This window comes from Hylobates moloch, unplaced genomic scaffold (genome assembly GCF_009828535.3).
Source record: "Hylobates moloch isolate HMO894 unplaced genomic scaffold, HMol_V3 SCAFFOLD_18, whole genome shotgun sequence".
Classification (NCBI taxonomy): Eukaryota; Metazoa; Chordata; class Mammalia; order Primates; family Hylobatidae; genus Hylobates; species Hylobates moloch.
In genome coordinates, this window is record NW_026652293.1 from 11,184,121 (window position 1) to 11,207,746 (window position 23,626).

At 49.7% G+C, this 23,626-nt stretch overlaps 2 protein-coding genes across 8 annotated transcripts in view; one reads left to right on the plus strand and one right to left on the minus strand.

Annotated features, from left to right (window-relative positions):
* SYT2 (synaptotagmin 2) overlaps positions 1-10,733 on the plus strand; it is a 118,442-nt gene extending 107,709 nt beyond the window's left edge. For all 3 annotated transcript variants that reach the window (XM_032136948.2, XM_032136950.2, XM_032136949.2), the window contains exons 2-9: positions 1,685-1,879; positions 2,847-3,013; positions 4,346-4,465; positions 4,916-5,083; positions 5,404-5,571; positions 6,987-7,104; positions 8,107-8,240; positions 10,499-10,733. In XM_032136948.2, the coding sequence (XP_031992839.1) occupies positions 1,702-1,879; positions 2,847-3,013; positions 4,346-4,465; positions 4,916-5,083; positions 5,404-5,571; positions 6,987-7,104; positions 8,107-8,240; positions 10,499-10,705 (1,260 nt within the window). In that variant the 5' untranslated portion in view covers positions 1,685-1,701 and the 3' untranslated portion in view covers positions 10,706-10,733. The remainder of the gene's footprint in view (positions 1-1,684; positions 1,880-2,846; positions 3,014-4,345; positions 4,466-4,915; positions 5,084-5,403; positions 5,572-6,986; positions 7,105-8,106; positions 8,241-10,498) is intronic.
* Positions 2,193-23,626, minus strand: part of PPP1R12B (protein phosphatase 1 regulatory subunit 12B) — a 257,353-nt gene continuing 235,919 nt past the window's right edge. For 2 of the 5 annotated variants that reach the window (XR_009210864.1, XR_009210861.1), the window contains one exon: positions 14,662-15,554. The gene's annotated coding sequence lies outside the window, so the exon portion shown is untranslated. Of the gene's footprint in view, positions 2,932-7,541; positions 7,735-8,323; positions 8,424-14,661; positions 15,555-18,507; positions 22,839-23,626 lie in introns of those variants that run through there. The other 3 variants (XR_009210862.1, XR_009210863.1, XR_004245061.2) reach the window with 3 other exon arrangements.

Genomic DNA, 23,626 nt, shown 5'->3' on the forward strand with positions numbered 1-23,626 from the left:
CTAACATGCAGTGAGAAAAGTCTCACATTTTTTCTTTAAATTCTTGTGCTGTATGCATCCTACTCTATATTTCCAGCTTGTTTTAATTTAAAAATACTGTAAATTGCCATTCAGTAAAACGGATGCTTCAGGGAGTTGTGCTGTTTATTCTTGCATCCTGGAATACCTGTGGGTGTATGCTGCTATGCTCCCTCAGAGGAGCTCAGTCAACAAATACCCCGAGTGCCCGCTGTGTGCTTGGCACGAGGGGTGCTGTTGCCAACACAGGATCTGCCCTCATGGGACTTTCAGTTGAGAAATGAGTGCATAGCCCCGAGGAGCAGAAAGAGCTTGGTGGAGAGGACAGAATTATGGGGGGCAGAGTTTGGAAGCTCGTAAGAACATTGCCTTAAATGAAGACCAACATTTATGCTCAGTGTTTTACTAGCAAAAAGTTGAAAACTGCCTAAATGTCTAATAGTGGAATGGCTAAACAAATTATGGTGTTACCATGTAGTAGGATATGATGTAGCTATTTAATAATAACAATAAAGGAAAAGGCTTATGATGAAATTTTATGTAAAAAAATCTTCAAAAAAACTATATATAGTATGGTCTCAACATGTAAAACATACTCAGGAAAAATACCAGCATAGAATGCCCCAAATGCTAGTTGACTTTGGAGGGTAGAATTATGGGGGGATTTCCCTCTTTCTCCCCAAATTTTCTACAGTAAGTCTGAGTTATGTTATTAATAAATATCACATCTTTGATGCGGGAAGGCTAATGTGCAGCTGCATGTGGGGGCAGGGCTAGAGATGAACCTGGAGTAGGGGCTACAGAGTAGACCGGGGAGGAAGGGCTAGAGATGGAGATGTGGGTGCCGTCTTCCTACAGGAGAGGTCAAAACAAACCCTGAGTGGGCACTGAGGGAGCCCGTGAAGAAACCGCAGAGGGCTGAGGAGTCTCGGAGGGCAGGAGGAGGAATTGCAGTCAGGGATGAGGAGAGTTCAAGTTTCATGGAGCTGGGCAGAGATTCTAGGCAGAGTAATATCTAGAAATCCTTGGAAGTCAAGGAGAGAGGTTGAAAGAGGAGCCCTCAGTGTAAAACCTTGTCTCCTTCCTAGAGTGGTGAGGTTAGATTTAAATGAGATATAGGAGAGTGATTAGCTATACAGGCTCTGGAGTTGGGCAGACCAGTTCAAACCTCAGTTTCAGAACTTACAGCTAAGTGACCTTGGAAAAACTGTCTAACCTCTCTGAACCTGTTTCCCTATCTATTAAATGGAAACGATAAAAACCATTAGGTTATTTTTTTGGATTAGATGAATAATGCATGGAAAGTGTTTTGCATAGTGCTTGACACATACATGTACTACTATTTTTTTAAGAGACAGAACCTTACTTAATCATCCATAGCTCATGTAACCTCAAACTCCTGGACTCAAGTGATCCTCTGTCACTTCAGCCTCCACCATGCCTAATTAAAAAAAAAAATTTCTAAAGATAGGGTCTTGCTATGCTGCCCAGGCTGACTGTGTACTAACTGGATGATGTCTATTATTATTGGTTTACTACAGTTGTTAATATTATGTAAAATATCTTTGATCTATAAAGAGCTTCTCCTGGTCCTTTGGGCAGGGCTTTCTGAGGGGAAGACGACCTCTGGGATGCTCACCCTGCCCTCTTCCCCTCTCGTCCCCAGCTGTTCCCTCTGCCACCATGAGGAACATTTTCAAGAGGAACCAGGAGCCTATTGTGGCTCCTGCCACCACCACCGCCATGATGCCCATTGGACCCGTGGACAACTCCACCGAGAGTGGGGGTGCTGGGGAGAGCCAGGAGGACATGTTTGCCAAACTGAAGGAGAAATTCTTCAATGAGATCAACAAGATTCCCTGTGAGTGTCCCTGTTGGCTGAGAGGGTGGGGCAAGGCTAGAGTCTGGGAGAGGTGAAGAAGGGTGGGGATACCACTGGGATGTGATTGGCTGGGCTCTTTCCTAATGCTTAGATTTCAGGCTGGGTTTTTGGAGAGCCCCTGCAGGAATTGGGGAGGGGGAAGTAGGGTCTGCCACTAATGTGGCAAACAAGGGAGTTTATGTGTGTCAACTTCTCAGGGGAAGAAAAGTTCTTATAACTTAAATAACTGTCTAAAGATGAAACCAAAAGGCGATGAAAAATTATGAAACAGAAGTCACTATTCAAGTTTGCCAATAATACTTTGAAATTTATTTTGGAAGATAGAAAATAAAAGCCCTCTCTGCTTTTGAATTTCTGACAGAGGCTGTATAGGAGACACCAGAGATGCAGATTAAGGGGGAGCAGCCACACTGGTGGGAGATGGTGCTTCAGAACCACAGAAAGCAGCCCAGGACCCATCCCCAGATGGGTTTTGCAAAGCCCAGTAGCGGTCTAGGTCTAGACTCAATCTTAAGGAGCTTGGCCTGCCTATCCGGCTATGCATCAGCCCTCTCAAGACTTGGCACAAGGGGCAGGGGCCAAAGGACTGATAAGCATCATCCGATCCTCTCCAGAGTGAGCCAGTCCTCCATAGATCACACTAGTAAAACTCAATAGAGCTAAACTGATATTCTTCCATGCATACACCTGGTTGCTGCCTCTCAGCTAGCAGGCTATACCAACAAGGGCAGTAGGAAAAAAAAAAAAAAAAACATGAATGAAAAGGCATGCAAAGTATATGCACCTTACATACAAATCACTCATGAGTGTGTGGCTTTTAAAATGTGGGGTGTGGGCATTATTGTGGGAGGGCAGTCATATTCCTCACCCATTTTTGCCAATGCTACGGGGTCAGGGGCTGCAAGGCATGGCACTGCTGACCCCGGGATCTTCTCTGTGTGGGCAGTACCACCCTGGGCACTGATCGCCATTGCTGTGGTTGCTGGGCTCCTGCTTCTCACCTGCTGCTTCTGCATCTGCAAGAAGTGCTGCTGCAAGAAGAAGAAGAACAAGAAGGAGAAGGGCAAAGGCATGAAGAATGCCATGAACATGAAGGACATGAAAGGGGGTCAGGTAGGGCACACTGGTTGTGAGGGGGACTGGAAGGGGCTCAGCCCAGGCTTTCCTGATGCTGAAAGGGGAAGCAAAGGCTCCTGGGCTTCCACAGCCAAACCTGCTCCCCTCCTTAAAACTTGGCTCTCTCAGTTACATCTCTAGTATAACACCATCTACCTGGAGGCCCCTGGGAGGGGGGGCCTTATTCCTGTGTTAGCATGAACTCATCCCTGGAAAGACAGTGAAGGAGAACAATATATTGACTTCCCAATGAGGCTACTGGGACAAAATGTTGGAAAGAGACACCCCCCCACCAGCAAGACACCATCAGTTAACCCTGTGTTTTCCTGCCAGAGAGACTGAAGGACAATATCTCATGGGAGGCATCTAACTGGGCATGGGGCGGGAATCAAATGAGGCAGAAGAGTGGCCCTGAGGCACCAAGACAGAGCCAAGTGGAATCCATCATTAATCATATCATAATTTATTTTCCCCTGTCTTTTGGTGTTGGTCAGCCTAGAAAGCTCCTTTTCTTCTTTTAAGTTTGCAGAGGCCCCTGCGTGCTTCCCTTTCCCCCATGTTTGTTTGGGGGGTGACTAGGAGGAATCTCTTGCTCAAGGAATCCATATAGAGGATGGAGGGAAGGGCTTGATCTCAGAAGCCAGGGATCTAAATGGCCTTTGAGTGCATGTGTGTGTGTGTATATGTCCGTGCACATGCAGGTATGTGTATGTATGTGGGCCCAAAAGGAACCTGCAGTGTGTGTGAGTGTGAGAGTGTGTTGGGAGGGGTTCTAGGGTGACTTTGGGTGTAGCCCTTCCTGGTCTTGATGAGTGGCTGTGGTGACTTCAGGGGCTGGTTTGAGCTGCAGGATTTTCTCTTACATCACTTTCTTCTTTCTCTCTCCACCTCTGTGGGCTTACTCTGCTCCTGTCTGCCTGGACCGTACTTCTGGTATGTCTCGCCCAGGATGCGTGGGGCCTGAGCTGGGGAAAGTGTTTGGGAGAGGGCTTACAAGGGAAGTAAATCCCACCCCCACAACAGCCCCCAGAAGCTATGGAGCACTTGGCACAGGGCCTGGTCCCATAGTGCACTGTGCATCAGAGGCAGGAGAGTGGTACCCAAACCAGAGCCATGTCTCAAACACAGGGCTGGGGGTAGAGGAGCCACCTAGGGGTTCTGATGGGCCGTGAAGGAGGGTCCCATGGCAGGGCCACGTTCCCTCTTTTACCCCCACCACACACAGCTCTGAGTCAGGGTCTACCACAGAGGGGCTGGTCACCCTGTGCCAAGCCAGGCTGCTCTGTCCTCCCCTTTTAACTTGTTCCCTCTCTCCCCCAGCTCCCACAGGATGACGATGACGCAGAGACAGGCCTGACTGAGGGGGAAGGCGAAGGGGAGGAGGAGAAAGAGCCAGAGAACCTGGGCAAACTGCAGTTTTCCCTGGACTATGATTTTCAGGCTAATCAGGTATGTAGGGCTGTGGGGGCAGAGTGGGGAATGGGGACAGGCCTGGGAGTTGGGTGGAAGGGGGATAGAAACAGCTCCCTCAGAGATGTGTGGGCACTGCTCCTTTCCATAGAATGAGGCAGGATGGAAACTGCAAGGCCTATAGCTCTGGACATTGATGCTGGCTTGGCCACCAGCCTGCTTTGGGGAAGGTTCTAAGTTGATTATGCTATTAACCTCCCCACCAACCTTGGGCAAGGCAATTTCCCTTTCTCAGGTTCTCTAAATGCCATTCCAAATTCTTTGGGATGGAAATGGAGACCAATCTTCCTCTCTAGCACCAGCCTCCCCCCATTTCTCTGTCCCAACTGCCTCCTCTGCGAAGGAATTGGTGGGTGCTGGGTCTGGGGCCAGTTGTGGTATTGGAGCAGTCCTGAGACTCAGGCCCCTTCTCCCCATCTCTCTCTACAGCTTACTGTGGGCGTTCTGCAGGCTGCTGAACTGCCTGCCCTGGACATGGGAGGCACCTCAGACCCTTATGTCAAGGTCTTCCTCCTTCCTGACAAGAAGAAGAAATATGAGACCAAAGTCCATCGGAAGACACTGAACCCTGCCTTCAATGAAACCTTCACCTTCAAGGTGCTGAGGGCTGGAAGGGTGACTCCAGCTCCCTCCCTGATCCCAATTCTCTGCTGAGTTCTACAGACCTTTCCTTGGTCCTTAGCCATGGCTCAGCCTGGAACAATGGCAGCCTGGACTGCAGGGCTCCCCCGGCCTCTTTGGAGGATCGGGATCCCTCCCACCCCACCCTCACACTCTGCTCCCCAAAAGCCTTGGTCTTTCTCTGTCTCCGCACACTAACCGGGACTCTGTGGGCTGGAATACAGGCCCCTGCCCATAGCACCCCTGGAGGTGCGTGAGTCGCTCTGGCCCCCTCTGATTCTGCTTGTGCCCTGCAGGTGCCATACCAGGAGCTTGGGGGCAAAACTCTGGTGATGGCCATCTATGACTTTGACCGCTTCTCCAAACATGACATCATTGGAGAGGTAAAGGTGCCTATGAACACAGTGGACCTCGGCCAGCCCATTGAGGAGTGGAGAGACCTACAAGGCGGGGAAAAGGAGGAGGTAAGAGCAGAGATGAGGCCAGGTTGGGCGGAAAGACGAATGTACAGGTGGGCTTCCACCTCTTGGCATGATGGCAACAGGGTGGGCTTTGGAGGCAGATGACCTGTGTTAGGATCCCAGCTCCACACTGCCTGGCTGTGTGACCCTGGGCAAGTTGCTTACACTCTTTGGACTCGGGTTCCCTCCTTTAGTCTTTTTTTTACAGATGAGGATTCATTACCTGCATAAAGCGCCTAGCGCAGCGACTGGTATTTGGTAGGTACTCAAATAAATAAAAACACCATTATTATTGTTACTCCTAAGCTGCTGCTATTACCTAAGGCCAGTGATTCATGCCTCTGTGCCTCAGTTTTACCCATAAGAAAAGCTCATGTTTGTTCTAAAGGATACTCAGCAGAGGGACTTGTCCTCCCAGAACTGCTACAGCATCCATTCACTCACTAAATATTTGCTGAGCAATTGCTGTGTACCTAAAACTCCATTTTAGCCATTCCTCCTTCTGGGCATCAATCATTTGTCTTGGCCCCGGCCCTGCTACCTGGCACACTCTCAGCAGTGATGGAGGGCTGAGTAGAGAAGCTTAAGACATCCTTTTTTCCCTTTTGTCCCCTGTGCCTGGGAGGAAGGCCAGCACACCTGAACCAGGACCTGTGTAATGTAGTCAGTCTTGCCCTGGGTGGCTTTGACTTTGAGCAGCTTTGACTCTGCAGTGTGGTGTTGGCCTTAGGAATTAGGAGCCCTGGGTCCTCAGCCTGCCTACAGTGCTAAATTGTTGTGTGACTTTGAGCAAACCATGGCCTCTGGGAACCTCATTTCTCATTGGTTACGAAGAATTCTTGTCTTGTTTACATGAAAGAGTTGCAGTGATAGTAACAAAAGGGATGCAAATTGCTCCAAAAACCACAAATCATACTACAAGTGGAATGGTCCACAAGGAGAGATCTTGGTGGGTGGGACTGCTCAGGGAAAGAAGGCTTCTGAGACATTCAGTCCCCCAGGGCCCTTGGTGGTGGACACGTGGCTAACCTACCCGCTTCTTGCACTCCTTCCCACCTTACCAGGGCCTGGGGTGGGAGCCCAAACATACTCCCAACCTCCCAAATCCCAGATCCACCCAGGGATCCCTCCCTCAGTCCTGCCACCGCAGCTGTCCTCTACCCCCCTCATCTGTCAGCATCCTCAGCCCACGGCTCCTGAGGTCCCAACCTGTCACTTTCAGGGACTTTGTTGCACTGCATCGGGGGCCCCAAGGTCAGATGCTGGAAGACCTTCTCGGCCATCACATATACGGGGACTGGTGATGAGGGAGGCAGGGACACATCACTGCCTTGCTAATTTTGGCAAGAAAGAGGTCAGCCATGAGAGAGGCACTAGGATGGCTGAGATGACCCAAGTCCTGCTCTTCTCCTGGACAGCCAGAGAAGCTGGGCGACATCTGCACCTCCCTGCGCTATGTGCCCACAGCCGGGAAGCTCACTGTCTGCATCCTAGAAGCTAAGAACCTCAAGAAGATGGACGTGGGCGGCCTTTCAGGTATGTGGAGAGCTACTGGCTGCCATTGGGTGGCACCAGCGAGCCAGTCAGCACTGAGTCCCAGAGTTTGCACACTCCAGTGAAGACGAACACTTTGCTGCCCTGGGACTGAGATGTCTCCTCGAGGAGCGGGGGAGCCTTGGCTTCCCAGCCCCTCCTTTTCTCCAAGGGCCCCTTGTCCCCCCATCAGAGCTGCCTTCCCAGCGCTCTCTGGCCATGCATTGTGGGCTACAGAGAAAAGGATCAGAGAAATTTCATCCCCAGATAAGTTTGTGACTTAGGATTTTACTTCTCCCAGGGAAATAAGCAGGGCTTCGCCCAAAGCGTGACACCATAATCGGGACGTTTCCAGAAGAGGCTGTAAGCTCTGCTGGCTCTGCCCTGGGAAAGGGAGGGTGAGGGAAGGTGGTGGAAGATGCTCTGAATATCACATTTACCTGGCAGTGAATGGGGCTGGCCCATGGCACAGGGCTCTGGGGGATGAAGCCTGCTGCCTCAGCTGCCTTCCCAGAGAATCAGCCCTGGGCATGGGCTCCGACCAGCACGTTTCAATGCCAGCTCCGGCTCTGTCACTGACCCGCTGTGTGACCTCGGGCAGGTCATTTCTGTTCTTTGGCCTCAGTTTCTCATCTGCAAGATTAGGAGGATTGGATTGGGGTCATGACCCAGCAGATGTGTGTCCTGACTTCAGCACTCCCCACCCCCTCCCCAGTACAGGATCACAGATGAATCCCCAGACTCTTTCTCACAAAGCCTTACTTAGACTCAGAAATGCCCCCCACCCAATGCTTCAGGAAGCCACAACCAACTGGTGAAAGTTGCTCCTGGAGATGAAGCCTTTTGCCACCTTTGAACTGGATGGCATGACCTGGGGCTGAGGGCCTGGTCTCAGCGGAGTGAAGACCCCATCTTGACCGATGCTCTGGGCAGGCCTTGGTACATTTGGCAGGAAGGCTGGGGGCTAAGGGGAACCTCTCTGGGGTTGGGATTCTCCCTCCGCAGACCCCTATGTGAAGATCCACCTGATGCAGAATGGCAAGCGGCTCAAGAAGAAGAAGACAACCGTGAAGAAGAAGACCCTGAACCCATACTTCAATGAGTCCTTCAGCTTTGAGATCCCCTTCGAGCAGATTCAGGTGCTGGAGCCCTGGGGTCCTAGGCATAGAGCAGGGTTTGGGGAGGCAAAGATGTATGGGGAGGTTGAAGAGAGGGAACTCACCTAGAGACCATGGAACAGCCTTTCTTGGTGGGGGAAGGCTCGAGGTCTAATGGTGCCTGGGTGGGGCCTCCTTCCCAAGTGCTTCAGGGATCCCCCTTTTCTGAGGAGATAAACGTGAACTAATTCAAAAAATTCTGCAAATCATTCCTTTAGGACTTGAAGGACCATGGTCATGCACACAGATATATGGGGGTGTAGCAAAGGTGCCAGAGGGATTGGGAGCTGGCTGAGAGGGTGGGAGTGGCCGCCGCCTCCATCCTCTCCAGCCACATCCTGTCTTGGCCATCCCTGCCCCACTTCCACTGCTCTCTAGGTCTTTCCCATCTCCTCCTCTGATCTGCTTCCTCTCCTCTTTCCCTCCACCCTTCCGGCCTTCTCTACTTTTCCTTCCTTCTCACCAGCAAGTTCTGTAAATGTTGGAGATGAGGTCTGGTTGTCACTATTTCCGGGTATGAGTGGGATCTGGACGTGGTAGGACAAGAGACCCACCCACCCATTTGGGTGGGAAGTCAGGCGCAGCTGGGGGCTTGCAGAGTGGTCGGTTATCATGGAGTCTTGGTCTCTCCTTCTTTGTAGTGAGCTGATCCCACCCCCTCTCCTCCCCCCAGGAGGGCTGGGGGCAAGGGTGCAAGAGAATCTTCAGAGTTGGTACTGTCATCTATGGAGATGTGTATGATGTTATTGATGGAATACTTCAAGGGAACATTGGGCAGCTCAGTGATAATGTTAATCCAAGAGAAGTCCTCATTACAGAGAATTTTAGATCTAGAGCATCCTGACCCAGGCATCTCAAATTCAACATGCCTAAAACCATTGTAATGTTCTTCTCTCTACCTCTTCCCAGCCAAGCCTGTTTCATCTGAATTCTGTTTTCAATGAGTGACCCCACAGTCCATCATCTACCCTGTGGCCCAAGTCAGAAACCTGGGCATCACCTTAGACTGACTATTTCCTTTTTCCTTTCTCATTTATCCAGCATACTTTACTGAGCATTTCCTAAGTGCTAGGCACTTGCTAGGGGATGAGGAAATAAGTGTGTAATCGACACAGTCCTTGCTCTCAAGTACCTCACAGCGGGAGGGCACCAGTAAACAGTCTAGTAAAGTACAGTGAGATGACAGCTTCAATGTCCACGAAGCGGAGGACTGTAGTGAGGCTTCCCAGAGAGAGCTTGGTCCTGAAGGACGAATCTGAGTTGGCTGTAGTCACAGGGGAAAAAGGCATCGAGCATTCAGGAAATCCAGCTGATCATCAAGTCCTCTTGATTCTCTCCCTAAATACCTCTCCAACCTGGTTTTGACTTCCCATCCCCACTGTCCCTGCCTTGGTTCAGGTATTCGGGATCCATCCTCCCAGACCCTCCAGCATCCTCCAATGGGTCTCTTCCCTGCCATTACGCCCACTCCTCCTCCAGTAAATCTTCCACCTCAATGCCAGGGCTCTCTCTCTCAAATGTCCATGACACTCCTTTTCTTAAAGTCGTCAGGAGTCCCCTACTGCTTGCCTGAAAGACAAGATGCAAACTCCTTGGCTGACTCCAACCTACTCTACCAGCCTCATTTCCTGCCTCACTGCTTCTCACCCTATACCTCAATGACTGAATGTCTAATGTTTCTCAGATGCCAAATGCACTCACAGGTCTCTATGCCTCTACCCAAGCAAATCTGTTTTCCTGGAATCCTCTTCCTTCTTTTCTCCTCCTAGAGAAATTCTCAGACTTCATGTCCCAATCACCTCTTCTGTGAAGCCTTTTCTGATTGGCCCCAGCAGGACTGTCACCTCCTCTAAGTTTCCACAGTACCTTGTGCCCATCTCTCTAGCATAACCTTTATCACTTCATGTTGTAAGTTTTCAGTTACATGTCTGCTGATCTCATTGAGGAGGTGAAATTCATCTTTTCATTTTTCCTTCCCTCTTCTCCCCCTACAAGTGCTTAACAGTGTCTACAGCACAGTACATCCTCAATAAATGCCCAGTGGTAGAAACAAAGGCTGTCAAAGGCGTGGCCTCTGCCTCCATGTCAATTCAGTCTTCACTGGAGCAGAGATGAAACCAAGGAGCCCCGGGAGGCCTTTCCTTCCCAATCATTTGGAGTAGAGGTTGATGGAGGATAAATTTGGTCATGGGATCCCAAGTCTGTCTGCCAACTCTCTCCCTCCTTTGTTTTCCTTGCAGAAAGTCCAGGTAGTGGTCACTGTGCTGGACTACGACAAACTGGGCAAGAACGAAGCCATAGGCAAGATCTTCGTGGGCAGCAACGCCACGGGCACAGAGCTGCGGCACTGGTCCGACATGCTGGCCAACCCCCGGAGGCCCATCGCCCAGTGGCACTCGCTCAAGCCTGAGGAGGAGGTGGATGCACTCCTGGGCAAGAACAAGTAGACAGCAGCGGCTGGGACCCCACACCTTTCACGGACACTGACAAGATCCAGAGCTATCAATACCTCAGTTATGCAACCTTAGAGGTTTTCTTTTTTCTTTCATTTGTTGGGTGGTTCTGTCCTTGTTTTTCTTTGTTTTTCTCTTTTTAAAGACCAACTTCCCTTTGATGGCTGTGTGAGGAGAGTCCCCTAAGAGGTGAAAGAGAAGCCTGGCTCTGTTCATGGTCCCAGGAGCTGCCCTTGCTGCATGCCCTGTCACAGTTCCCTCAACTGTTTCAAAGCTTCACATCTGCCTCACCCCAAGCGAGGCCCTCTACTGGCACAAACTTGCAGCACTTCCTGTTTTTTGAGCCTTCTGGACCAACAAAATGGCAGCACATCCTGCTTCCTGACAGGGAAGGCATCACAGTGGCCAATGATCGTGTGTGTGTGTGTGTGTGTGTGTGTGTGTGTGTGTGTGTGTGTGTGTGTCTTTGAGCATTCTCTTCATTCCTGGAATGAGCCATGGACAGTAAAGTTGTGTGAGAAAAGAAGGCTCTTTGGGGACCCTGACATGAAGAAGTCCACTAAGTGGGAAATCTTCTCTCATCTATGGCAAAGTCTCAGGATCCTGTTCAGATACCGGGGCTTTCATACTCCTGTTGGTGGCTATTTGGGAGGCAGCAAGATGTGAAGACTGGATGTGTTCAGAACTAGGACCAAACGATGCCAACAAAGACTTCCTCCTGCCAGTCATGGTTTCCCCAGAAGTGTGGTTCCTGGGACATTCATGGATATGAGCTATTCACTAGTTGGGTCAGACTCTAACAGGGACTCTCAGTCCCAAAATCTCACTCTTATTGACAATAAATATCAAACTATGAAGAAACAGAAGTCCCATTACCAGAAAGACCAAAATTAAACTCCTGGATCTTCACCCCATCCAGTGGGAAACACAGATGCTTTCTCCCTTTCCAGAATATAAGCAGCCTAGTTCATTTGCATTTATTCCCCATTGTGCTTTTGCTTCTGTTTCTCTTTTAAGTGGAGCAACACTGTCTGAAGACACGTTATCTGTGCAGAGCCAGAGAACTTTAAAAGGAAAGTTTAAATGTTCTTAGTTCTCCTGAGGTCCAGGTAAGAGGGGGGTGGTAAGAAGACGATGGGGGACAGATGGCTGAGATCTCCTGGGAGGAGATATAGGGGAGCACTGGAATTCCCCCCAGACTGCCACTCCTTGCTCCCTTGGCCCTCTGCCCTCCATGCTGGAGAGCTGATAGGTAGCTGGAGTGGCCCAGGGAGACCTATGGGGAGGACCTGTCCTACCATTAGGGGGCTTCTCTCTATGAATGCTAAGAAACAAATGGCATCCATTCCAAATGAGTAGCAGAGGAGACCTTCTAGGGTTTCTACCCATGCTCAGTTGTATCCCATTCCCTGTTCACCTTTTGTCCCCAGCACTGATATAAAAGCCATATATATGTTAGTCAGGTTTGCACTGAGTCTTCTTCCAAACCTTCAGCCTAGACAACAGAGTGAGGTCCCCTTGTGGCCAGAGGCCAGCCTTCCTTGCCTGCCTTCTTTTGGCCTCTCTTTTCCATCCATGAAGCCCTCAGGCCCTTGCCATTTTTTCACCACAGAAAACTCATGGCTTCTCCAGAAGCCTGAGTATCTCTCTTTCCCAGCACAAATGGCAGCATCTCTATCCTGCCCCATCTGGCCACTTCAGCTTCCTGTAGACACCCAAGACAGATGGACAGTGTTGGAGGGAATTAGGCTTTGAGGATCCAGTGTGAAGAAGTTGCAGTGTCTTTTTATTTTATTTTAAAAAAGGAGGAAGGGGCTTTTGGTTTTGCTTTGTTTTTTGGATGCAGGAGTGAGGGAAATGAGGGAATACCCCCACCGGAAACAGACTGGGAAGCCTGCCTGTCTCTCGGAGATCCTTCTTTGTCTTGTTAGTGGTACATGGGAAGTTATATTTTTACTGGTGTGTGTGTGTGTGTACTTAATGATGGGAAGGTAAGACTCTGATCAGGATTATGAACTGCGGTCCTTGGGACCAAAGGTGTGGTCATGGTAGAGAGTTGTAGGACAATAGGGTGTTTTCAGAATCTGGGTGGCCAGAGTGGGATTTCCTGGTATGGACATTAGAAGTCACTGGACTCTTCTCCCATCCCCAGAGTTATGGGATTTTGGTGCTTTCTCAGGGTCTCTCCCCAGACTCATCCTCCTCACCCATATCTCACAGACTCATTCATGGAGACCCCCTTGTCAATATCCCCTCTACCTTTACTCCTTTGCCCTTTCCCAATTCACCTTCTACCACCTGGATTCTTTTCCATTCATGAACTTCATTCAGCCCTTCCAAAGCCCAAGATTTGCACTCCCTTGACAGGGAGGAAAAGCAATGGTAGGAACCTCTGGTGGTCTGGGTGTCCATGTGCCTGGTGACCAGGGCTGGATTTTTATTACTCTGAGCCCACTGCTAGTGAGGAGCCTTGAGGGGTGGGGACAGGTTGCTGAGTGATTTTGAATGTTGGCACCAGTGTGGAGCCAGTGTGGGTGTGGGGAGCAGTGCCTTCCCCAGGTCCCAGCTGGTCCTGATGTGCCACCTAGCAGATGGCATCTGTCTTGGTCCATGGGCTTGATGGGAACATGCTTCTGCTTGTGTGTTTTCCATACCTGAGGGCTGACGTAGCTCAAACCACAGGGCATCATGCCAAACACTCACTGCCAGGCAGGTTTATTTCTGGGTATGTCAGGGTACTGGGGTGTAGGCACTAAGCAGGATAGAGTTAGGGTGTCTGGCTAGTAAGGGGTTCTGGACGCCTCTGGGGCTGTGAGTTTTCATCTCAAAGTCTGTTCCAGAGAAAGGAAAGTAGTATAGAGGTGATTTTTAGAGAAGCTGAGACCGTGAAAACCCAAGCCTAATCCCACCCAGAAACTGGGGTAAAGTCTGAAAGTTTGTTTTCTTCTTCCTCCCTGAATAATTGTTCCAGAAGGGATGCTAACTCTGCCAGAGCTACAGGCAGATTTTTGGACTTTGGAAGTGGAAGCTGAGGCCTGGGGAAGGCTGGGTAAGGAATGCTGGGGCAATCTCAGACAGTAGGCAGGTGCTCGGCATGAATGAGAAGTGACTTTCCTGAAGTCCCTCAGCTAGAGGATGAGATAGCAGGGATTAGGCCACAGTCTCAGATCCTGATCTTTTTTCTTCCTGGGAAAGCATACATAACTTATGTCTCTGCAGAATCAGTGTGGGATGATTTTGCTGGCCCAAGGCTTCAGCGAGAGGGAGAAGAGGGGTCACTACAGCCCTCCTGCGGGTAAAAGCAGCTCTCTTATGAACCTGCCTCCAGGCAGTGGGGTGGGGGTAAGGGTGGGTGATAGCAAAGAGGTTGAAGACCCTCGTTGGGCTTGGGGAGTGAGAGCTTCCTTGTTCTCTTAATGTCCTAGGTTAATTCATAAGGCATCCGAGTCCTGGGTCTCACCCAGCCTCACAGAAAAACTGTCCCTGAGGGCGTCCCCTCCCACTCAAAGGTAGCAAGAGATTGAGCCAGGAACTGCCCTCATATCCTCTGCTCTGCCCCTTCCCTTCCCTTTCCTCTGCCCCTCCCACCTAAAGCTGTTTGGGGCCCTTTCTCAGAGCCCTGGTTGGTGGCAGGCAGGGAGGAGTCCCAAGATCCTGGTGGCCCAGAGCCCCATGCTATGGTTGCCAGATTTGGCAAATAAAAATACAGGATGCCCAGTTACATTTGAATTTCAGTTCAACAACAAACAATTTTTAAGTGTAAATATGTCCTAGGCAATAGTTGGGACATATTATACTAAAAAATAATTTGTTGTTTATCTGAAATTCAAATGTAACTGGCCATCCTGCATTGTGTCTGGGAACCCTACCCTATGACTTTTCCCCCTCTCCCTTTGGTCCCAAGGGGCCAGGAACCCCAAGGATTTGACTTAACCAGTTTTTTGAACTGCAATATTGAGAAGGGGACACTGTGACTTGAAGACACATGAATTAGTTTATTTTTTAAGCGACAACAAAATAAGTACCTTCTGAAGCCATTTGAGCCTCATCTGCCCCATCCATGTATATTTAATTATATATAAAAGATAATTACCTAGAAACATATGAACAGAATCTTGTTTAATCAAGATGCATGTCTATAACTTTCTGTAAATAGCCGCATGGCAATGCTGAGATTCCCCTTGATCCCCAACCTCAAACCCATTTTACAGAATTGGTTGAGGCTGCTCCTTTGATTTTATGTCATGTAAAGTCTTTGTTCCCCAGCCCCACCCCTGCCTCCTCCCATCGGGAAACCCCCCATGGGAGTCATCAGTGGGCGAGAGTCGGTGCCTGCTCCAGTCCAGCCCTGCCTTGGAGATGCTGGAAGACCCTGTCGCCCTGAAGGCCTGTTTGCTGCACATCTGCCTGCAGAGCCAACCCTCGGGGCCCGGTGCAGTGTCCAGCCTGGTATCTGGCATCCCAGTAGCTTCCATGTTCTGTGTATGTGTGGTGTGCCCCTTCCTCCCACTGTTTGAATTCACTGAAAAGCCATAAAGGGGGCCTCCTGCTGGAGATTTGGTCTCCCTTGGCTCCTCCCAGGAGCCCCCATGTCCCTCCAACTGGCTCCCCACAGAACACTTCTGAAGGGCTCACCTGTTGTCACCCCCTCCTGCTCCCTCAGTCCCATGTCATGAGAATGGACGGTGTCCAGGGCTTCTGGTGGGGCCTTAAGAGATGCCCATGCTGGCCCTGCCCGAGCTGGCTTCCTCGGCCTGGGTTCACAGTTCAGCTCCATCTCTATGCTGGGTGAGGAGCAGGCAGCAGTGGGACTCCATGGTTCTGGATACCTTTCCTGGGGTCCCTGTGGAGGCAACCAGGATTTTCAGGAGCAGCCAGTCAGCGGCTCAGCCAGGGATGACAGAAACATCCCTGCTTACTGACCTCTGTAGTGTGAGGGTCTGTGGGTGGTGATGGAGGAGGGACTCAGGGAGAGGTCAGTGAATACAGGGGCTGACGCTCTTCCCTCATGCATCCTCCTGCAGTCTGACAGAAAGCAGCCCAATAGCAGGGCAACCTCAGGGCTCCCGAGTGGGGTGGGCACGTCCAGCTGTGAGAGAGGCTCAGGCAGAGCAGGTGTGGACTAAGCCCCCTGACCTTCACACCTGCCCCTCCAGAGAAGCCCCAGCCAGTTGCACCAAGTAGCAGAGGCGAGTAGAGGGGCCTGGGGGCTTCCAAGGCCCCAGGTCATCCTGTTGAACTGAGAGGGACAGGTAGCCCCCCTGCCTGCCGCCCCTGGCCCCATGGGGCACCTGAGGGCAGTACTGCATGGGAAGAGCCCAGGTTGCCTCAGGCCTGGCAACTGGATGAGTATGAGGAAGGAGAGAGAGAACGGGAGGGGAATCAGGCAGGGCGCATTCAACGAGGCCAGAGGTGGCGAGGCAGGCTCGCCCTGCACAAACCACAACTTGGGGGCACACAGAAGTCCCAGGGACCTTTGTGTTGGGACATGAAAGAGCGGGGAAGGTGGAGGGGACCATTTCAGAGCAGGCTGGAATCAGGTGCTTGGACCAGTGAAGACATGTCTCGCTTCCTCCGGCTCTCTCTGGGGCCCTCCCACTCTCCACACCCACAGCAGAGACAGAAATTGAGGTAAGAGTTGAGAGAGCGTCTGTCTGGTGAGGTGATGGGAGCAGTGTGCATGGGGCACCAGGAGTTCCTCCATCCCACCTGCCTTAGCGATCAGGACTTTAGGGGGGGCCGCTTCAAAGATGCTGACCCTTCTGCCCTGACTCCTGCCCATCTAAGGACTTGATTTGCTGCTTTCTGAAAACCCTGGGGCTGAAAACTTCAAAATCAGGGGCTGGCAGAGCCTAGCTTTGCCCAGGTCAGCCCACCAGGAGCCCTGCCTTTGTCTCCATAGGAAGGACACATGTACAGCCCTCGCCTCCTGCCCTCCCATTCCCACCTCTGCTTGGCAATGCTCTCCATCTTCCTTATGTGGACTCTTGTTCTTGTCTGATCTCTTGTCAAACTGTTATTTTGTAATGAGCTGCGTCTCCTTATTAAAGAAATGAGCTGAAAGAAACCTGGGGGTGGGGGGTGTCTCTGGTTGTTTTTGCTGTGCTGAGGTGGGGGTGAGGGAGTGGGAGCTGCCTGTGAGGGTCAGTATGGTGGGTGAGGGTGGCGAGATGGTCCTGAGGCTCTGGCTTCTAACCCAGAATCTCCCTTCAGGGAAGCACCAAAAGGGGCTGAGGTCCCCTCTCTCCTGGGGTTGGGGGAAGACCAGATTGGCACTCTGGTGGGTGCTGGGGCCCACACATCTCCTGAGGACACATGCCAGGCTGCGGAATTGTGGGGAGTGTGGTGGTGCCGGGGAACATTGTCTGGGAAGCTGGGCAGGGCAGGGTGGTGGTGGGGACTATATTCTTGAATTCCCTTCCAGGAGAGCTGGGCTTAGGGTACAGCCACAGTCTGAGCCCAATGACAAGAGGGAGGCTGGCCCTGGGAAATGGGAATTTGAAAAGTAACAATTTCTACAAAGTCCTCAATTGACTCTTTCCAAATAACTTGAAATGTCTTTAACTTCTGAAGCAAAGACGTTAGGGACCAGGGATAGGGCTTCAGAATTTTTAGGGAAAGGGAGAGTGGGACAGCATCGCCCCCAAAGACCAGCGAAGAGTAAAACTCCTTCAGTTCCCACTTCCACCTGTCTCCTCTCCTTGAGGACAGACCAGCAGCTACCATTTTGTCAGTTTACACCAGCACCTGTCCTCCAGGAACACCATTGGTTAGATGTGTGCTTGTCCATCAGGTCCAACAGCATGGGGGCAGTGAAGGCAAGCCAGGGATGGGAGCTGCCCACCTGAGGGAGCATGAGCCCAGATCCTTTAACATCTATCTTGTCTTGCTGCTTCAGTCCCTGAGGCTGGGTAGGGTGAGGGGCATGAGCCTCTCAGAAGGACTGGATTTATCACCTGAGGGTCTCCTGGCTGAGAATGTGAGCTTTTTACTCTGCCAATAGGCTGTGGCCTTCTCCTTTCCCCCCAAGAGGGCTGGAGCACATGACGGCTAGGTGATACTGTCTCTGCAGACCTTACTACAACCAGTGGGGGTCAGAAAGAGAAATGACATTTGCAGTCTAGGAACCCTTTGCATCGGTCATGCTTCTTTGCCTCTGTTTTGCGCCCCAGGACAGGACTGAATTCTTCAACCATGACATCAAGTGTGCTTGTTCTGCTGCTGCTTGGGTTACAAACAGCTGGGTGACATCAGGGGAAAAGAATCTTCCCTCCCTGACCTCTTCCCCAAGTCAGTGACCAGGGATTTCCGCTTGGCAGGAAACACAGGGCAGAGCAAAGCCAGAGGCAGGGCTTGCTGAATGGAGAAACCAGATCCAGCTCCTGGCTGCCTGGGGTCAGACCTGGCCACCCACGTACAAACCCTGCCAGCGGGCCTGAACAGCTCCTCTCTAGGCATGGCTCCTTCATTTTGAGTTTAGATTTAACCTTCAATAACCCCCAAGTTAACTACATTTGTAGTTTGGAACTACAGAATAGTTTTGGATCTCCCGAATTAAACAATGACCTCACGAAGACTTATGTATACAGCAGATGATTAAGGGTGATGGCAGGAGACTTCCATGAGCCCAAGGAAATCACCACCTCCCTAGACCTCAACTTTCCCATGTACTAGAGTGTGCTAGTGTTCACTTGGATGGCCTCAACACCCTTGTCACTTAAACCTGGTGTCTTCCAAGAAATAACCGTATATACGCTTCGTTACTTGAAGCTTGGAACCTTGATATATTCTTACGGTTCTTTTGAACTCCAATCTAGGCTTCTCCTTGGCCTGACTTCATTTAGGAAATTCCTTGATCCTACCAGAGACCCTTCTCAGTGGCCATGACTCACTGCAGCTGTCCCTGGGGAAGGGGCCTCTATGTGGACAGGAGTCGTAGGAGGCTGGTGGGCGAGGCCCCCACCGATGATAAAGAGGATGTAAAATCAGAAGAGGCTGCCCCAGATGTGAGATTCTGTAACTCCCATGCTCTGAACTGTGGAGACAGTCACAAAGTTAAAACACAGTTTTATTTACTCATTTATAAATACTGTTGTGTTTACAGGCATCATATAGATGTGAATATTATTATTCCCAAACTTTCAAACACAGAATACTCAATACTATATAACAACAACCAGTAAAACAAAACCGTTCATCTTAGGGTTGAAAGGCCACTCAAAATTGCATAAAAATACATTCAGTTCACAAAGCAAGTCTGGCTTCTTCTCCCTAAACACCCCCAACCCCACCCCATCCCAGGTGTATTTACAGTGGACTGAAGTTAATCCATACAACTCAGCTGAAAAACAGTTACATCGGGTGTGTTAACCTTGGTGGCAATAGGGTGAAGGGTGGAGTAAAGACACAAAATGCTACCACTGAAATGGGAGAGGCATGGAGACCCCAGGGTGGTTCCTTTCACAGCTGTTGATCAAGGTCAGGGCAAAGACAAGGAGGAAAGCAAACCATAAAGCCAAAGTCCGAGTGTGAACCACTCAACTGAGCACAGGCTGTATCTTCTCCAAGAAGGATGCAAGGGTGAAACATTCTTTCCTTCCTTCTGCAGGGAAATCATTGCCCTGGTGTGCCAGCCAGTGGTAGGCACAACCTTTCAAAAGTTCAAGGGATGCTGGCTAGAAAAGGAGGTATTCTGGATTGCTGCATCCTCTCAGAACCCTCTCCTACCCCGCAGCCTGCCTCCTGGTGTTTTTCCTCCAAACTCTCTTTACCTAACCTCTCTCCATCAATCAGAAGGCAAGCGGGAATCAGTTCCGGTTTCAGCAGAGTGGGAGAAAGGACAGGCAAAGGCATAGATACTTAGGTGAGAGTCAAGCTACTTCTGGCCCTAGCATGTCCCTTGGGCCCAGGGGACCGGCACTCCAACTCTCAACTCTGGTTTTGGGAGAACATTAGAGGCTCCCCACCATCAGCGTGCCTTTCCTGAATCCTTGCTCTTTGAATGGGCTGAGCTGTTGCCACCAGATGCACTGATACACTGGTTAGGTTTGTGCTGGGAAGACACACTTCTGTTTTAAGCTATAAACAGTCTCAGGATAAAGAGTAAACCAGACATGGCTACTCAAGGTCTCCTTGGCCAGGCTACGGAGGAGTCATACGGGCCTACAAGTCAAACCTCATCTCTGAGGGGACATTAGCATAGCCGAGGAGATTTAAAACTGGAAGAGGGGGCAGTGGTGGTGATGGTTGTTGGTATATCCAACTTCTACAGGAATCTTGGCTGATTCATGGAAAACCACCTCTCTAAAGCACCCTCGGCTCCAAGTGAGAAAAGCAAGGAATTAAGAATGCAGAGGGAGATGAGACGGAGAGGAGTGAAGTGTATGTTTATTCTGGAAGGACATAAGAGCATCCTGATGTCACCTTAAGGGGCCACCCAAGTAAATCTTTATTGGAAACATCAGGGAAAAATTTGGAGGAGAAATAACAGAAAATATCACTCTGGCAGATTCACAGTCCAAAATAAGCAGATGAATTGGGGAACAGCTCAAATAGGTCCTTTGGTGGATTAGAAGGGACGGGGAAAACCAAAAGATATGATTTAATAAATAAAATTGGTTTCTGAGTTCTCATTTGTAATCAAGTATATGCCAGACCTCATTTTAAAAGCTCTGGGCTAGCAAATGTGCATGTGAACGCACATAAGCTAGATGCAAGAGTTATCCCCAAATTGCTAAACCTTTTTAGGTAAGGCCAGAACATTCATTAATGGTATTGTCTTTAGACACACCCACCTCTTACTTACAGTTCTCCCGATGGAGGGCTTCCGGGACACTGGGTTGTAAGCCAAACCTGGGTTCTATGTTTGCCCTCAACCCCAACTCTCGAAGGAGAAGTGAATGCATCTTCTTTTACCATGCAGCTACTGGCTGGCCAAGATTCTGTGTTTTTTTCTCAGCCCTCAGAAATCACCTCATTCCTAGTAGCTGTGACCAACAGTTCCTGGACTACAATGAAGTTGACCTATTTTCCAATCTAATCAGAACACGAAAGACCAATAGCTGTCCCTGATAGGGTCTACTGCTTCCTGAGCAGTGTCAATACTCATTAAGGAAGCTGATTAAAATCTCTGCTCAGCTGGACCCTGAGGGATGAAGTCACCAGTGAGACAGAACTCATTTCTGTGTGCCAAAGCTTTGGTTCTGTGAAACTCTCTTCCTTCCCAGTACTTGCAGCTTCCACCCTGCTCTATGTCCAAAGCCCCTGGGCCTTCTGCCTTCTTCCCATCGCAATACACAGCCACCTCCACTTCCAGGGTCTCTGCCCTTTCACTCCAATTACACCAGGTCCTGTAGGAGGCTTGTGAAAGCCAAGTGCTGTTCTATGCAATATGGTTGTGTGGACTCCGGGTTTGTAAACACTTACTGCTTTGGTAGTCTCCTCTTCAGACCTGCTTTGAAGGAAAGACCATCTTGAATGGTATCAGAACCTCCTACTTCCGATAAGTCCAAAATCCAGAGGGGGAGCTCAATGGAACTAAAGACTGAGGTTCTTATCGAGGAAAATTTTCTTGCTGCTGTAAGGCAGAGTTCAAGACAATGAACCAGACGGTGCTAAGCAGAAAAACAATCAGTCTGCTATTTGGGTGTGAAGAGCCAATGTAGATCACATTTTGAGAAAGCTGAGGAAAGGTGGTTGAGGAAACCTATGAAGCAGCAGGTCTATTTCCTATTAAAACAACTTGTCCAAAGGCTGCCTGCAACAAATTGCTTTCTATCCACTTCTCCATGAGCTCCAATTTCCACCTCTGCAGGCTTTAATATTCTTACCAAGCCATCAGGAGGGAAAGCCATTGCAACATCATTCGATTACCCTCAATATTAAATTCACTTCCCAACAAGGATGAGAAGTCAACCTTGATGTGCTAATGTTAAACAGTTTAAATCCAGAAGAAAACAAAAAATTCTGGACTGGGATTTTTGAGGTTAGAAAGAATTTTTGAAGCAGAAATCCCAATAAATGTGCTGATCTTCCTAAGAATGAATAAATCACAGAATTTTAAGCCAAAAGGAAAGGGCGCATAAAGATTTTCCAGTCCAACCTCATTTTACAGACAGGGAGGGTGACCTGCCCAAAGTCACATGACTAAAAGGAGAAGGGGTGGCCTTGGAATACAGATGTTCTGACTTCTAGGGTCTTATCTTTTAATGTTGCCTTTTTGTCCTCAAAGCTGCCTGCTTATTGGGTTGGAAGAACTCACATCTTATGAGGGGTTAGACCCTGCCTTGAAAATCAGTATGGTGGGCTGGGCGTGGTGCCTTAACGCCTGTAATCCTATCACTTTGGGAGGCCCAGCCAGGTGGATTGCTTGAGCCCAGCAGTTCGAGACCAGCCTGGGCAACATGGCAAAACCCCATCTCTACAAAAAAATTCAAAAATTAGCTGGGCATGGTGGCACACACCTGCAGTCCTAGCTGCTTGGGAGGCTGAGGTGAGAGGATCCCTTGAGCCTGGGAGGTGGAGGTTGCAGTGAGCTGAGATCACACCACTGCACTCCAGCCTGGGCGACAGAGTATGGTGACTAAGATCTGTAGTAATAACTGGGCCTAGATTTAGGCCAATTACACCACCTCTGATTGATAAGTGTGTGCTTAAAGTGCGGTCAGTGCTGGCATAAACAATGGGGTTTGAGGGCCCCTGATGATATCTCTGAAGGAAGGATACCAGGGCTTCTGTAGTGTTACTTCACTGATAAGCTCCAGCGGAAGCAGCGGCTCGTCTGGTAGAGCAGAATTTCCCTTTTCTTTCTGCTTAAATGCTGAATCCTTTCTGCTTTCTTTTTCCTTTTTGCACCTTTGGAGGTGCAAAGCCGCCTGGAAGCTGAATAACTGGCAACACTTTTAAATAGTTCTCTCTTCTCCAGGCTTCTTCTGCGCACTCCATGCCCACCTCAAGGGTGCCGACACTCAACAGTGGCCTGGACTGAAACATTGGCCTTTCTCTGAGAGGAGACAGTGTCTGTCTGTGGCTAGGAGAGGCTGCAAAGAGGCCAAAAATCCAGACACCTAACAAAGTACATGGCTTTGAGAGTTTCTTCTTCCATCATCTTTGGCTCAATTAAATGCCTCTAGTGGAGAAACAGTCAGTAGTTTACACACACTTTCGTGGGATCCACAGACTATCAACTTGAGTTTTAGCTTCCTTACTTCCTGAGTGGAACTATCTAATAAGCACATGGTTTGAGGAAAGGAAATGGATAAAATGTTGCAAAAGAGAGATCTGAAATCTCACTAGTGGCCTCAGATAGCAATAAATGAATCTAAGTCTTCTTAAACTTGGGGTAGGAACTAGGACAGAAACCAGGGGAAGCCCAGAAGAGAAGCAAACACATCCTGCAGTTGGAAGACAGGGAGGTTCTAGGGAACATCAAATGAGAATGGCCCACTAGAGAATCTGGTGCACTGAGTAAGCCCAAAGCATGTCTATTCTTTAGATTCTTTAGTGGCAACACCCTGAGATTTGCATAACCCTTTCGCTAGAGATTGGGATGGGGCTAGGGGTCATCACACTCTGGAGCTATCTGGAAAAGGATCAGCAGCCCTGGAAAAACAAACTTTAGCCACAGAATCTCTGGAATGGCCAAATCATTACTTCCAAAGGTGTGGCTCAGTTTCTGAAAAATAACAAATTAATGAAAACAGAGTTTTACCAAGAACATTCTCTTTCCCATCCTGATATTTCACGTAAAGACTCTAAGTTAAGTGACAGACCTGAGCCCCATGTTGTTGGCCATGTCTGCAGCTATTTATTCAGCTTGAGCTGCCTGGGGTGCTCATGAGTATCCAAACCAGCAGGTGAGGACTGAGGATTGTGGCCACTGAAGAGGCTGGCGGTAGGTACCCGTCCAAGCAGCAC